This window comes from Petaurus breviceps, unplaced genomic scaffold (genome assembly GCF_028583685.1).
Source record: "Petaurus breviceps papuanus isolate PSGF00001 unplaced genomic scaffold, PetGlider_PUasm1.0 208, whole genome shotgun sequence".
NCBI lineage: Eukaryota > Metazoa > Chordata > Mammalia > Diprotodontia > Petauridae > Petaurus > Petaurus breviceps.
This window is the reverse complement of record NW_027185852.1, coordinates 692535-707345: the sequence shown is the minus strand read 5'-3', so window position 1 is coordinate 707345 and position 14811 is coordinate 692535. Positions and strand designations below refer to the sequence as shown.

Here is a 14811-nt window from a genome sequence, read left to right as displayed (position 1 = left end):
AAATGTGGACATCTTATCTCCTCAATCGATTAGAAGCTGCCTGTACGCAAGGGTCAAATTTTAAATATCAGTGTCTAAAAGTGTGAGACACACAGCAGGCCCTCAATATACAGTGTTGAACTGTGTTATGTGGGTCAGTGTGTCCAGTTTTGCAGACAAAAGCTTACTGGGAAATGCAGATGTCACCCAAGCATCAGTCACATTGAAAAGCCACAATGAACCTTCAATGGGAAGGCACAGTAGCCAACAATATGTTCATAAAGCAGAGCCAAACCACTAATCCTAAAGCGCTTTTTACTTTAATATAAGGACACCACACTGCACTAGGAGATACTATGGCAAACGGCCGGCACGGAGCGTGTCCGACGAGATGACGGAGTGCTAAGGGAGGCACTAAAAGCCCACGGGCCAGCCTCACACAGATGAAGGCAAACTGCGGGTTTCTGGGCAATAAGAACATCAGATTGACCAACGCCGCTGGGGAGGATCAGTTTGAGTAGCTTGAGAAGAGACTTGGCTTGGCCCCTGTGGCTGCAGCTGCAAAACAAAGGATGGAGGTGTCAGGTTTGGGACGGTCCAGTCACTCCCAGAGCTCAAGCTATGCTTTAAGCTACTCAGAAGAACAGCGACATCACTACCATCTGACTGTCTAATCGGAAGGGTACAAAGGCCAGTTCCTGGGAGAGTGAGCACACGCTCACTATCATGAAAATGCATCTGCCCACAGCTTCCAGAAGGCTGGCTGATATTACAGCAGAGCTGCTCCTCTAAAAATGAATGCTTACTTTGAAATCATCGATCACTCCACACAGAGCAGATGTACCAAGTGATCGCAAGTTGCAACAGGAGCACAGACAGGCCGCCTTGAGAAGGGATGCATGGAAAGCGGGGCGGCCCGGCAGCCACCGTCTGGAGTATTTTACCTTCCAGCCGGAGAAGCAGAACAGATCTCAAAGTAACAGACGTCTCATGGGAGCCAAGGTCACTAAAGAAGGTTCATGTCTAGTCCGGGACACCTAAGAGCTTGCGTCCTTGGCCAGATTAAATTCTGACAGCGAAGGAATCCGTTTTCTCATTGGTAAAATGAGAGGGTTTTAACTAAACGTTTATCATCAAGATTCCCATGAATGTGAAACTAGAGAAAATATGACGGATGGGCCTTGGTGAGAAGTGGCTGCGGAAGGCTGGGACAGGCCAGAAGCATCTCTCTCAATCCTGTTTGCTACAACGGATACAGGAGAAGGTCTGAAATGAGCACCTTCCTTTGCAGACCAAAGGGCTGAAGGCACAGCCAGGCAGCAGCAGCTGGGGTGAATCTCATTGCCAAAATCCCTAGATATGTGCTGGCTGTGGCTTTAATCTCTCAAGCCTTCAGATGCTTCATCTCTAAAATGGGAATCTAAACCCCTGCCTCCCAAAGCTGTGGGGAGGTTAAGGTGGAATAAGGAATTGAAAGGCCCTTAGCAAACCCTAAAGGGCTGTGAAAACAGCAGCTTTATTGTTCAGGCTGGAAGGGCCTTGTGCTTCTCACTCACAAGTTAGCAACAGACACATGAATGGTCCTAAGAGGTCTGAAGTACAGGAGTGTTTATGAGAATTGGGGGAACAAGGGGAAAACGGAACAGGGCCATTTGGCCACATGTCTATTGGAAAGGACATTCACCATTTAAAGTCCTGACCAAGGGGGCGGCTAGGTGACTCAGTGAACAGAGCACGGGCCCTGGAGTCAGGAGGACCTGAGTTCGAATCCGACCTCAGACACTTGACACAATTACTAGCCTTGTGACTTTGGGCAAGTCACTTAATCCCAATTGCCCTCCAAAAAAGCAATAAATAAATAAAAAAATAAAGTCCAGGTAAAGAAATATCAGATGAGAGGCCTCCAGCAGTGAGGTGGATAAATAAAGGCTTGTGGAATGAGACTGCACCTAAGTAGGGCCAGTCTTGCTGGTGTCATCATCATGTAAGAATGCAGCGAGGATTAGAAAAATGGTTCAGAATTAATGCACCATGTGATCCCACTAATTTTATCAATGTTTCTTTCCATGTCACTAGAATCAGAGGTCATATATTAAATATTATTTTTTGTGATTCGGAATTTGCAGACATTTGTTATTTCCCAGGGCTGTCTCAGGAGTTGGCCCAATAGTCTCACAGCAGAATCTCAGCCCAGATTTCCCAGTGCAAAGCCCCCAAATGCAGACTCCCCACAGTCACCTTGCTTTCAGGCAGATTGGCCTTTTCTTCCTCAGTCTCTCTGTCTGGCTTGTCCTCCTCCTTTGCTGTGTAATTTTCATCACTTTCTTTCGGTACCTTAATGACTTTTTTTACAGGAATAACAACAGGTCTCATTTGTAACCATTTAAAGTAAGGTTGTGTCCTACAAAGGGGAAAAATGAATTTTCAATTAATTTTATGAAAAAGAAAAAAATATTCCAAATTTCTTATAGCATTTTATGATGTTATTTATCTCACGCTAAGTTGTCAGGTTACCTCATCTGACCCTCGTAACAATGCTCCAAAATGTGCTATTATTCATCCCCATTGTATAAATGAGGAAACTGAGGCTCAGAAAGGTCAGTCATTGGCTCAGGGTTACAGGGCTGGCATCTGAGGAGGAAGGACCTGAAGCCTTCAGCACATTCAGTCTAACACAGCGCTGCCCCACTAGTCTTTCCTCTAGGCCTCCTTTTAAGAAAAAAAAAAACATATATACGCACATTTCTGATTGCTGTCAGACCTTTTCCCATTCATCTGTGAACTGCTTGAGAGCAGGTTTCATGACATAAGTGTTTGAGTTCCCAGTGTCCGTCTCCATTTCATTCAGATGCTGGATCCTGAACAAATGTTTGTGAATTGTTGTTTTTGCCAATCAGTTCATAAATATTTTCCTAAGCACATATTATGTTCCAGGCACTGTGCTAAACACCAGGGATACAAAAAGAGGCCAAAGACAGTTGCTCATCTCAAGGAGCTCAGAATCTAATGGGAAAGACACCCACCAACCAAATACTGCAAAGCAAGCTGTACACAGGAGAGGTAGGCAGTAATTAATATAGAGGTGGCCCTGGAATGCAAAGGGATTGGGAAAGATTTCTTATTGAAGATGGGATTCTAGTTGGGACTCTGGAAGCCCATAGGGGCAGCTAGCTGGCACCATGGATAGAGTTCCTGGTTTGGAGTCAGGAACACCTGAGTTCAACCTGACCTCCAACACTTACTAGTTGTGTGGCCCTGGGCAAGTCACTTCACGCTGTTTGCCTCAGTCTCCTCCATTTATAAAATAAGCTAGAGAAGGTAATGGCAAACCCCTCCAGTATCTCTGTCAAGAAAACCCTAAATGGGGTCAAGAGGAGTTGGGCATGACTCAAAAATGACTGGAAAACAACAAAGTGATCCACTAGGGAGAGAGGAGGTGGGAGAGTTATTCAGGCTTGTCTGTATACTCTGAAGTTCAGGGGGCTGACTTTTTCCCCTGAACAAGGTAAATGATATGCTTGATTGATTAAAGCAAGACTATTAACCCATTGTGAGTTGCTTTCCTTTAGAGAAGCAGATCTAAGAGCCTGTGTTGGCCCCTACCCTGTGGAGCTGGGGGTCAGCAAGAGAAAATGTCCAGAACTGAGAGATGGAGGCTCTTGTCCCTAGAAGACAAGGAGGCCACAGTATCATCGCTGGACCAAAGAGCACATCTCAGAATAAAGAGGCTAAGTTATGGAGGGCTTTGAAAGACAAGCTGAGAATTTTGTATCTGATCCTGGAGGCACTAGGGAGCCACTGGCAGGCAATGAGTGTTGGAGGGGGTCTGGGTTGAGATGATCACAACTATACTTTAGTAAAATCCCTCTGGTGGCTCAAGGGAGGGCAGATTGGAGTGGGGAGACTTGAGGGAGGCACACACCCAGCAAGCTGTTGCAACAGTCTGAGCATGAGATGCTGAGGGCCTGCACCAGAATGACAGCAGTGTCATCTGAGAGAAAGGGTTATGTTTGTGTTATAGGAATGTACATTTTTAAGATCTTCCCTGCCCCAGGCTTAAGTGCACCTGGAGCCTGTGTGGGGAGGCTTGTTTCTCAGGAGATACTTTGTGATTGGGCAGTGGGTCAAGAGGGTTGTCACATTCTCTGACCCAGGAGAAGGCTATTATAAGCTCTGATGTGAGGCGTTGTTTTGGGGCTCATTTGGAGAAGTGTTGTGTGACTTGACCAGACGAGACTCTGGGCAGCCATTGAGAGCCCCCTGGCTTTGAAAAACCGAGATGTTGATGCTTCCCTCTCTGGTAACTGTGATTTGGTATGGATGTAATGGTTGGACAGTTAGAGGCCTATCTGCTTGATTTGTTTCTGTATGTATACTCTGAAGTTCAGGGGACTGACTTTTTCCCCTGCACAAGGTAAATGATATGTTTGATTGATTAAAGCAAGACTATTAACCCATTTTGAGTTGCTTTCCTTTAGAGAAGCAGATCTAAGAGCCTGTGTTGGCCCCTACCCTGGGGTGCTGGGGTGTTTGCTGCTACAATTTGAGAGACTGGGGTGGGGCATTATATTCATGGAAATTTTGTCAGAGGATCGTTACATGAAACTATTTTATGAAAATGTATTGGATAGCAACTGTTAGAGTATGGGTTTTTTTTTAAATATTTTTTCCAATTTCACGTAAAAACTAATTTTAATCCTTTTTATTTTTTTTTTTAATTTTGAGCTTCACATTCTCTCCATCCTTCCCTAGAGTCCTCCATGAAAAAGTGAGCAATTTGCTACAGGTTCTGCATGCACAGTCATGTGAAACATGTTCCCATTCATGTTGCAAAAGAAAATAGACCAAAAAAAAAAAACACGCAAAAAATTAAAAAATGGGAAACATAGTTTGATGTGAATTCTGACTCCATCAGTTATTTCTCCGGAAGTAGACAGTGCTTCTCATCTTTGAGTTCTTTGGAGGGGTCTTGAATATCAGTGAGAAAAGATAGTATTCACAGCTGGTCAATGTGTGATGTTGTGTCACCATGACAATGCCCCCCCCCCTTCTATGCACTTCAATCTGCATCAGTTCATGGAAGTCTTTCCAGATTTTTCTTTGTTTCTTTTCTTGATCAAATTCTTCATTTCATTTTATTTTCCCAAGTAATAGTATTTTATTTTTTTCAATTACATGTAAAGATAGTTTTCAACATTCATTTTTATAAGAATTTGAGCTCCAAATTTTTTCTCCCTCTCTCCCTTCCCCCCTACCAAAACAGCAAGCAATTTGACACAGGCAATACATGTACAATCATATTAAACATATTTCAACATTAGCCATGTTGTGAAAGAAGAGACAGAACAAAAGGGAAAATAATGAGAAAGAATAAACAAAAAGGGTGAAAATAGTATGCTTAGGATGACACCTAGGTCCTGAGTCTGAAGCATGGGAAGATGTATTTTTGACAGTAATATAGAAGTTTAGAAGAAAAGATATTAAGTTCTGTTTTGGACATGCTTGAATTTAAGATGGCATCCAATTGGAGATGTCTGAAAAGCAGTTAGAGATGAAAGGCTGGAGATTAGCAAAGAAGCTAGCAAAGGACAGATAGATGTGAGAAACATTAGCATAAAAATGGTAACAGAATCCATGGGAGCTGAGGAGACCCCCAAGTGAAGTAATACAGAGGGAGAAGAGAATAAAGCCCAGGACAGAACTGCAATGGCCAACTGTGGTCAGTGGGAATAGAAGAGCTGGGTTTAACCTCTATAACAGGTGAGAAAAACAAGCAAATGATGAGTGTCTGCTGTGGAGACTGTAATTGGGAGGAGCAGAGGAAGACCACAGAGCGAATCCATCAGTCTGAGGCTCTGAATAGACAATGATCTGATACAAGCACTGAACAGGAGAAAAGTAGCATGGATGGCACTTGGGAAACTTTGCAATGCTTTTAGTGACTGAATCCAGTGCTGAGGATACAAATAGCAAATGAAACTATCCCTGTTTTTAAGAAGTTTACACACTAACAAGGGAGACCATGTGCATATCTGTCTATAGAAAACATACAAGACAGTTTGGCAAAGGAGTCAATGAGAAGCAGTGGAAACAGGAAAGAGTGCATGTCAAAAATGGCTCTTGACCAGAGTGTTAAAGAAACCAAAGAGTTTCTAAGTGGCCCAGACAAGATGGCCATGCTTGAGCACGACATGTGCAAAGAAAGCTGATGGAGGGTCCTGTCTGAGAGGCATGGGCTCAAATAACTCTCCCCCCATTCTTTGTCTCGCTTCCCCACACACACACTTTTCAGACACCTTTCTGGGATCTTGATAAATGTCATGTTTGTACTCCTTTTTCAATGGGTGAAAGAACTCTTAGCTATGGTTGGGCTTGAGAAGGAAAGAATTGCTTCAAGCCTGAGATTAGGCATGGGTGGGAATAAAAGAATACCCCAAGCTATGAACAGGATCAGGATGGGGTGGGAGTAAGTGAAAAGATTCTGTAGTTCATTCAAGTTCTCTGCAGAGAGGACATAAGGAGTGCCAGCTACACAGCCTCTAATCTTAAAAAGGGAGGAAAGGAGTGTTTTCTAGGGCTTAGGTCAGTCTGGCAGTGAGGAGTATCAATAAATTTATGCAGAAGTAGGGCAGTATGGATTCCCCTAAGTCTCAAACCAAACTAGGGTCAGGGGATGCAAAGGCCTCTTGCACAGTTGCGTGGGGCAGTTTCCTATGGCTTTGATTCAAGAAAATCATGGAATCTTCTCATCTCTGGTCAGAAGAAAGTAAGAATGAAGCAGTTTGAAGCTGGAAATGGGTTTGGAAGTCCAGAAATTTTGATTAAGGACAGGGGAAGAAGTTCTTGAATGTAAATATGTTTCCAAAAGACACAGGTAAGAAGCAAATGCATCTCAAGTTGGGTCATCCACCACTTCCCGTATCTCTCACTGTTCAAGTCTTTTGAAGAGAAGACAGATGATGAGGGTAACCCAGTTTTGTTATTTGGCAAGGCAGGAACACAAATAGGGTAAAACAATGTAAAGGGAAATTCATTTTAATGACAATTAGTTGCAGGTGTAGGAAAATAGGACTCGGCAAAGGTAAGGTTGTTGAACTTAGGAAAGCATGGAGTGACTGGACTTCATAATATGGAGAATGAATAGATTTAGAAAACATGAGGTAAAGGGAGTGACCATAGAAGAGGAAGCTGTGGCCAGAGTGAGAAGCTTCAGAATTCTGACCCATGAAAAGCCAATACTGAGAGAAAAGATGACAATATTGACCAGAGTGATAGAGCACAGGTTCAGATCAGGGAAGCTGAGGAGGCTGATATGTAGGAGGCCATGGCATTGAAGGACACAGTGGCATGTATACTGTTGTCCCCATGTCAAATTACAAGGAATGGGGTGAAAAAGAAGACTATGAGTCTTCAGGAAGAAGAGAGAATGACCCAGTGGCCAATAAGTTACATGGAAGAGGATGTAAGCAGATGCAGATATAGACAAGGTGAAGCTGTTTAGTGACAGCAGCAGAGGGAAGTCCTGAAAGTGGTCTTGAGGAGCAAGGACTATGCCCACTCCTTCTCCTCGTCCAATATGTTGGGAAGCATGGCAGCACAGAGATCGGCCCTATTTTCTTTAAATTGTGCAAGGAAGGTGGTAAGGGTATTGGTAGTAACAAAATGGAGAACTACCAATGAATCTGACAGATATCCTGAAAGACATTATAATAGGAATTCAGGCCTGACGTGCAATAAATGGTCAGAGGAGAGAAAAGAATCAAAGACAAGTCCAACATCTCTATACTTGGAGGAAGCCGTGGTCTCATCACAAAAACAGGAAAGCTTGAAAGGGGGCAGAGTTTCCCCAGAAAGGAGATGAGTCTGCTTTTTAACAGACAGAATCTAATTTGAGGGAATATAAAATACTCGGTGATAAGCTGAGCTACTAAAGGGTCAGAACTAGAAGTATGGGCTTAGGACTGCTAGAACACTAAACTTAAGAATTTAGAAGGACCTTCACCGCAATTCAACAGCCATTGATTATACACCTGATCCGTATAATTGACTCCAATAAGGAATGAAATGAAAAGATGCAAAGCAGTGACCTTTGATCCCATGGGCCATTGAACCCATGACAAGGGAAGAAATAAATACAAGTAAAACAATACATACTAGAGTTTGGTTAAGTGCATAGAAGGGGTCAAAATGGATGAGAGGAAGGTCATAAGACTAGCCTTTATGGAGGGAGGAGACACCTGAGCAGCTTGAGTCAGTTAAGGTCTGTGAACAGTCCTCCCAAGCATGGATATCTCTTGTCATCAGCCCCATCTTCAGACTACTGGAGTCAATAAGCAGTTCAGTTTGTCGTCCTTGTGATTAGCTAGCTCAGCTTTATTCTTAGGCTGTATCTGCCCCACATGGATTTGCAGTGGAATAAATAATGAATATTAAAGCATCTTGATCCCATATAATATCCTTAATAAAAAATTTAAGGTCAAGTGACTATAATGTTAGTGCTTCCTGAGGCATATAAAAAAGTACTTTGGAGACCTACGTGGGGAATGAACCACTAGACGATAACATCAAACTTACAATATGAGTTCTAGTCAAAATAGTCAATAACATATTAGGAGTTATGCTTGACAGAGAGTTTTGGTCATGACAGATACTTTGAAATTATTGGCCTGTTTCTAATTAGAATTAGATATCTTCCTATTATAACTAAGTTGATGGAGAAATCAAATCTGTAGCTATAAAAAGAACAAAGTGGGTATTTGAAGAACCTTTTTAAAAGGTCTGAAGTATTATGTCTTTCAACAATACTGAAATGACATTTCAGCTTCACTTCAACTGAGTTCAATTAGAAAAAAAATACCAAATGCAAGTCAGTCATCATGACAAAAATTTAAAAGGAACATTAAAGCAGTGAGTAGTATTAATGGGATGGGGAAAAAATTTACAAAGAAACTAAACATGTAAAAGAAAAATGAAAGTGTAAATGAGTGTGGGGGTGGGGTATGTGGTTGATGACGTCACATGAAGCAGCATGAAGTCTTAGCTAGAGGGGAAGCCCTGGCAGTTCCTACCATCCCAGCTCTGTGACTGTGGGGAAATCGCTGGACTTCCTAACCCTCCAGGCAACTTTCTAAACCTTCAAGTTATAGACAAGTAAGCAACACAAGGAATTCCAAACAAATGAAATGACAGGCCTGGAAGAAATCAGTCAATAGCTAAAGAATAAACAAAGGAATGAATGAATAAATGGATGAGTGGATGCATATACAGATAAATAAGTAATAAACAGAAGTAATTAATTTAAAAGGAAAGGAAGATTTGTTAATGCTGGAGATTAGGAAAGTAGCTAAATATAAACACTTATCAGCTAATCAATCAACAAGCATTATTAAGCATTTCCTTTGAGCCAGAAACTGTTGCAGGAGCAGGAAATGCCAACAGGAAGACGTGCCAGGCCCAGCCTTGGAGGTTCTCCCTTGGGACTAGCATTTATCTGCTTCAGTCAGGACTTGCATGGCAGGCTCCCCAGCACCCACCATCCCAACCACATTAAGAGACTTTTACTACTGATGCTTTAAATGTGTGAGCAGGGGCAGTAAGTGCCACTTAAACGTAAAAAGGTTCAAGCAGCCCAGATTTATTGTTTAATGCGCATAGAAAATGACCAGAACTTTAAAAGGCTGTTCGTTGTATGAAGAGCCCCATGAATAGTTTGAGGATTAGGGACTCAGCACTGGAATCAAATGGAGACCAAGCCTGCCTTTCTCCTATCACTGACAATAGTCCTGACCCTCCTCCCTCATACCTGGTGTTCCCAAGGCAAAGGAAATGCCACTGAAATGTTCCGAACCATTCTACTAGAACGTTGTTAGGTCAATTCCGTGGACCCAAGCTGCTGGAAGACAGTTGAGTGAGGGGTCCGAGGCTCGCCTGCTCCTCGCAGCACCAAGCTGCACTGGATACTTCACTGAGAAAATAAAGGCCAGCTGTGTGACCTCCTTCTTGTCTCTTGTACACCCCAAAACCCCATGCACTTACCACCCCCCATTCTCTATTCTTTTGTTCCAGTCTCTAATTCCTCTATTTGAGTACACTGTCCATTCAGGATAGTGACCATTTCCCAGACAAATTTGGGTGTGTGTGTGTGTGTGTGTGTGTGTGTGTGTGTGTGTGTGTGTGTTGGGGGGGAGGGTGCTTTGCTATTGACTGACTCTCCTTTCCCATCTGGCTCTCACTCCTCAATCCTGTGTCGTCTGGCTGCAGTCTCCAAGTACACCAACAGTCTCTTTCCTTCTAAATGCAGTGACCTTTCTCCATTCTCCTTCCTGCTTGTTCTTGGCAGATTTCTTTCTGGAAACCCTCTCTCCCTACATTTTCAAGACAGAGCTTTGCCTTAGTTCTCTCCTTTGTCACACTCCTTTTCTGTGTCATGTCCTGTTCCTGGGTCTCTCACGAGATTTTGTCCATTTCCAAACACTCTTGTCATGACATCCCCAGTTCTCATCTGGCCGGCCGCCACCTCCAGTCCCACATCCCCAGTTCCATCTAGATGCTCACTGTCACCTCCACCTCAGTGTGACTGACACAGAACTCATGACTTTTCAAAGCTAGACTTACTCCTCTTTCAAACATCCCCTTTTCTGCTGAAGGACCCGCACGATTCTGACCCCAGATTTTCAACAGAGGAGTCCATCTGCACTCTTGAGGTCATTCTTGCCAGTTCTACTCCATAACATTGGTTGACTCCAGTCCCCATTCTCTCTATTCATACCCAAACCACCCTAGTTTCTACCTGCATTATCTTTTGCCCTAAGCCTAAATTCCACTCAGCTGTCAAATGGAACTTCTTAAAGTCCAGGTCTGATGCCTTCAGACCCACACCTAGAGGTCTCAGGGTGCCACTAGTTTACTACAAAGGAGGAAATTCAGTACATTCTAGTGGTTCTATTACTATACTTCCAGAATCAAGTTAAAATTTTGTGTTTGATATTCAAAGCCCTTTTGAACCTGTCCCAATTTGTTTACACCTCCCCCCACAAGCTCCTTCTCAAGACACTCCACTCCCCTAATTCTTGTATTTTCACTGGTTTTCCCCCATTTCTGGAATGTACCCCCCCCCCCGATCTCTACCTCTTGGCTTCCCAGGCTTCCTTCATGCCTTAGCTAAAGTCTCACATTCTCTAATAAGCTTTTTTAAGCCCCCTTAATACTAAGACTTTTCCTCTGTTGATTATCTATTATTTATCCTCTATCTTGTCTCATAAAGTTGTTTGTTTGCATGTTGTTTCCCGATGGAAGTATGAGACATTTGAGGGCAGGACTGGTTTTTTTGCCCTCTCCCCCCTTTTCATCCCTAGGGCTTAGCACAGTATCTGATATAGTAAGTGCTAATCAGTGCTTTTTGACTGATCAAATTACTATGTTACTTCTCTTCTCAAAAAGTTTGGGAATACAACTCATCCCCCAACTGATAAATAGTCAAGAGTTATGAACAGGCTGTTTTAAGACAAAGAAATCAAGGCTATCTAGAGTCATATGAAAAAATGCTCTAAATCACTACTGATGAGAGAAAGGCAAATTACCATGACTCTGAGGTACAACCTCACACCTATCAGATCTGCTAATATGACAAAAAAGGAAAAGTATGAATGTTGGGAGAGAGATGGAAAAAAGTCGGGACACTAATGAACTGTTTGGTGGAGTTGTGAACTGATCCAACCATTCTGGGGAGCAATTTGGAACTATGACCAATGGTCTCTAAAAAACTGTGCATACCCTTTGATTCAGCAATACTTCTGCTAGGTCTATACCCTCATTTCATGGAGGCTAAGAATTGCAAATCAAGGAGACAGCCATCAATTAGGGAATGGCTAGACAAGCTATGGTATAAGGTCAAAATGGAATATCACCGTGCCATAAGAAATGAAACAAGATGATTTCAGAAAAACCTGGAAAGACTTACATGAACTAATGCATAGTGAAATGAGCAGAACTAGGAGAACATTGTACACAGTAACAGCAATATTGTTTGATGAAGAATTGTTAATGACTTAGCTATTCTCAGCAATACAATGATCCAAGAAAATCCCAAAGGAGTCATGATGAAGCAAGTTATCCACCTCCAGAGAAAGAACTGATATTCTTTTAATACAGACTGAAGGGGGTGGTTAGGTGGCTCAGTGAGCAAGAGTGCCAGCCCCAGAGTTGGGAGGATCTGGGATCAGCTCTGGCCTCATATTCTTAACATCCACACAAAAAACTGGCCGCGTAACCTTGAGCAAGGTTAACTTACTTAACCCCAATTGCTTTAAAAAAAATATGCAGACTGAAGCAGGTTATTTTTCACTTTTTTTTCTTTCATTCTTTTTCTTTTAAGTCTTCTGATACAAAACGACTAACATGGAAATGTTTTGTGTGATAGCACATATATAACCTATCATTTACCGTCATGGGGTAGGGTAAGGGACAGAGGTAGAATTTGGAAATAAGAATTTTTTTAAAATGTTAAAAACATGTTTTAACATGTAATTGGGGGGAAATAAAAGATATATACATACATTTTTTTTAAAGTTTGGGTGATTCCTTATTGCTTGTACGAAAAATACAAACTCATCTCCTTAAAATTTATGCCAATCAAGTTCCAAAATACCTTTCCAGGCTTGTTAATCATTATTATTCTTCAGGCATCCTATATTTCAGGCAAAATGGCCTTCTGTGATCTCTACATAACATTAAATTTTCCATATCCAGACTTTTTCACAGAAGATCACTAATACCTGGAATATATTCCCAATCCACCTCTATTTCTTAAAATCCCTGTATTCTTTCAATCAATTAATCAGTCAGCTTTTTAAAAATGGCTATGATGTACCAGGTTCTATGCTAGGTGCTAGAAACAAAAAGGAAAGTTCCTCTTCCGTGAAAAAGCTCATGGACTTTTGGGAGAACCAGTAAACACACAAACATATACATATTTGTGTAAGCATTAGAGTAAACAAATATGAGATCAATTTCAGGAGCTGCTAGCAGCTGGAAGGATCAGGAAGTGGCCCTGCAGGAGGTGGCTCTGGAGTGTTAAAGGAATCTGGCAGTGCTAAGATGTGGCGGTGGAGAGGGAGGCCGCTTAAAGCCTGGGCAGCCTTCACAAATGAGGAGATGGGAGATGCGACGTCATATGCTGGGGAAAACTGGAAAGAGTGAGAATAGTGTATAATTGATCTGAATAGACAGGCTAGATTCAGATTGTAAAAGGCTTTCAAAGCCAAAAAAGGATGTTTTTTTTTTTCTTTTAAACTAAGGGCAATAAAGAGCTTTTGGAGCATTTTGGTCAGGGAATGACATCGTTGGTTCCATTTGTCACTTCAGGCAGTAATCATTAAAGTGATTCAGTACTGTTCAATAAGTAGGTGATCAGTGGAAAAGACTGGGCAGGTATGAGAATATAGCTTGATAATGTTTGAAAAGCACAAAGCCCCCAGTTATTAGAAAGGATTCACTATTTGGGGGAGAAAATCTACGAGGAAAATAGGACACTGGTATGGAAGAAATTAGGTTTAGATTAACACCACATTATATAGCAAGGAAACCTTCAAATGCATGCAGGTCTAGAATTAAACAATGACATCATAAACAAATTAGAGGAGCAAAATAGAAAAATCCTTGTTAAGATGTATGGAGGCGAAAGATTTGGAACTGACCAACGATAGAGAGGATCACAACAGACAGGATGAACAATTTTATTTACATAAAACTTAAAAGTTCACACACAAACCAATATAATGTCATTACAAATGGAAGGGAGAAAGGTAAATGGGTGAAATATCTTTACAGTAAGTTTTGTTGATAACGATTGCTTATATAAGATATTAGGAATGGATTCAAATCTATTAAACGAAAACCCCAAATTTACTAAGCCAAGAGAGATTAATAGAAAAAAAATAAAAAATATGAACAGAGTTGTAAAAAGGAAGAAATTGAAGTTATCAATAAAGCATATGAAAAGTATGCTCTAAATGACTAATCATTAGAGAAATTTAAATTAAAGCAACCTCACATCCATCAGGCTGGCAAAGAGGACAAAAGCAGAAAATGACAAACGTTGGCAGGGGAGCATGAAAACAGGAACATTGATGCTCTGTTGTTCAAGCTACAAACTGGTTCAGTCATTCTGGAAAGTCATTTGGAACCATTCCCCAAAGAGTCAGTAAATTGTACATGCCCTTTGTCCTAACAACACTATTAGTAGGTCTATACCCCAAAGATATCAAAGTAAGAAAGAAAGGACCTATGCGTACAAAAATCTTCATAGCAACTCTTTTCATGGTAGCCAAAAATTGGAAACTATGGGGAATGTCCTCTTATTAAGGATCACTAAGTAAATTGTGGTACATGAATATTATGCCATGCCTCAGAAATGACCAGACGGCTACAGAGGAAACTCAGAAGGCTTTCCTGAAGCAATCAGGAGAGCAAAATGAGCAAACTAGGAGAACAATTTATATAAGGATTACCATATTGTATGTAGAGCCAAACATTTTGGAAAGATTTTAGAATGCTGATCAAAGCAAGAATAAACCAAGAGTCCTGAAGACGAGATGAATCACATCCTTCATCTCCTGTCAGAGATGACAGACTTAAAAACTAGAGATGCATTTTGAGGAAAAGATTACATGGACTATGAACGTTCATGATGATGGTTGTAGTGTTTATTTTCTTGTTGTTTTGGTTTGGGGAGACAATGGAAAGAACAGTTTTTAATTTATGTAAAATAAATATATTTTTAAAAATAATTACCTTCCACACCACAAAAAAGAAACAAACAAACAAACCCCCAAA

At 41.5% G+C, this 14811-nt stretch overlaps 1 protein-coding gene across 1 annotated transcript in view; it reads right to left on the bottom strand.

Moving 5' to 3' along the window:
- The window catches only part of LOC138165235 (leucine-rich repeat and IQ domain-containing protein 3-like), a 152537-nt gene that overhangs the window by 71066 nt on the left and 66660 nt on the right, over positions 1–14811 (bottom strand). The window contains exon 4 of the mRNA XM_069093353.1: positions 2218–2380. Coding sequence (XP_068949454.1) covers positions 2218–2380 — 163 coding nt within the window. The remainder of the gene's footprint in view (positions 1–2217; positions 2381–14811) is intronic.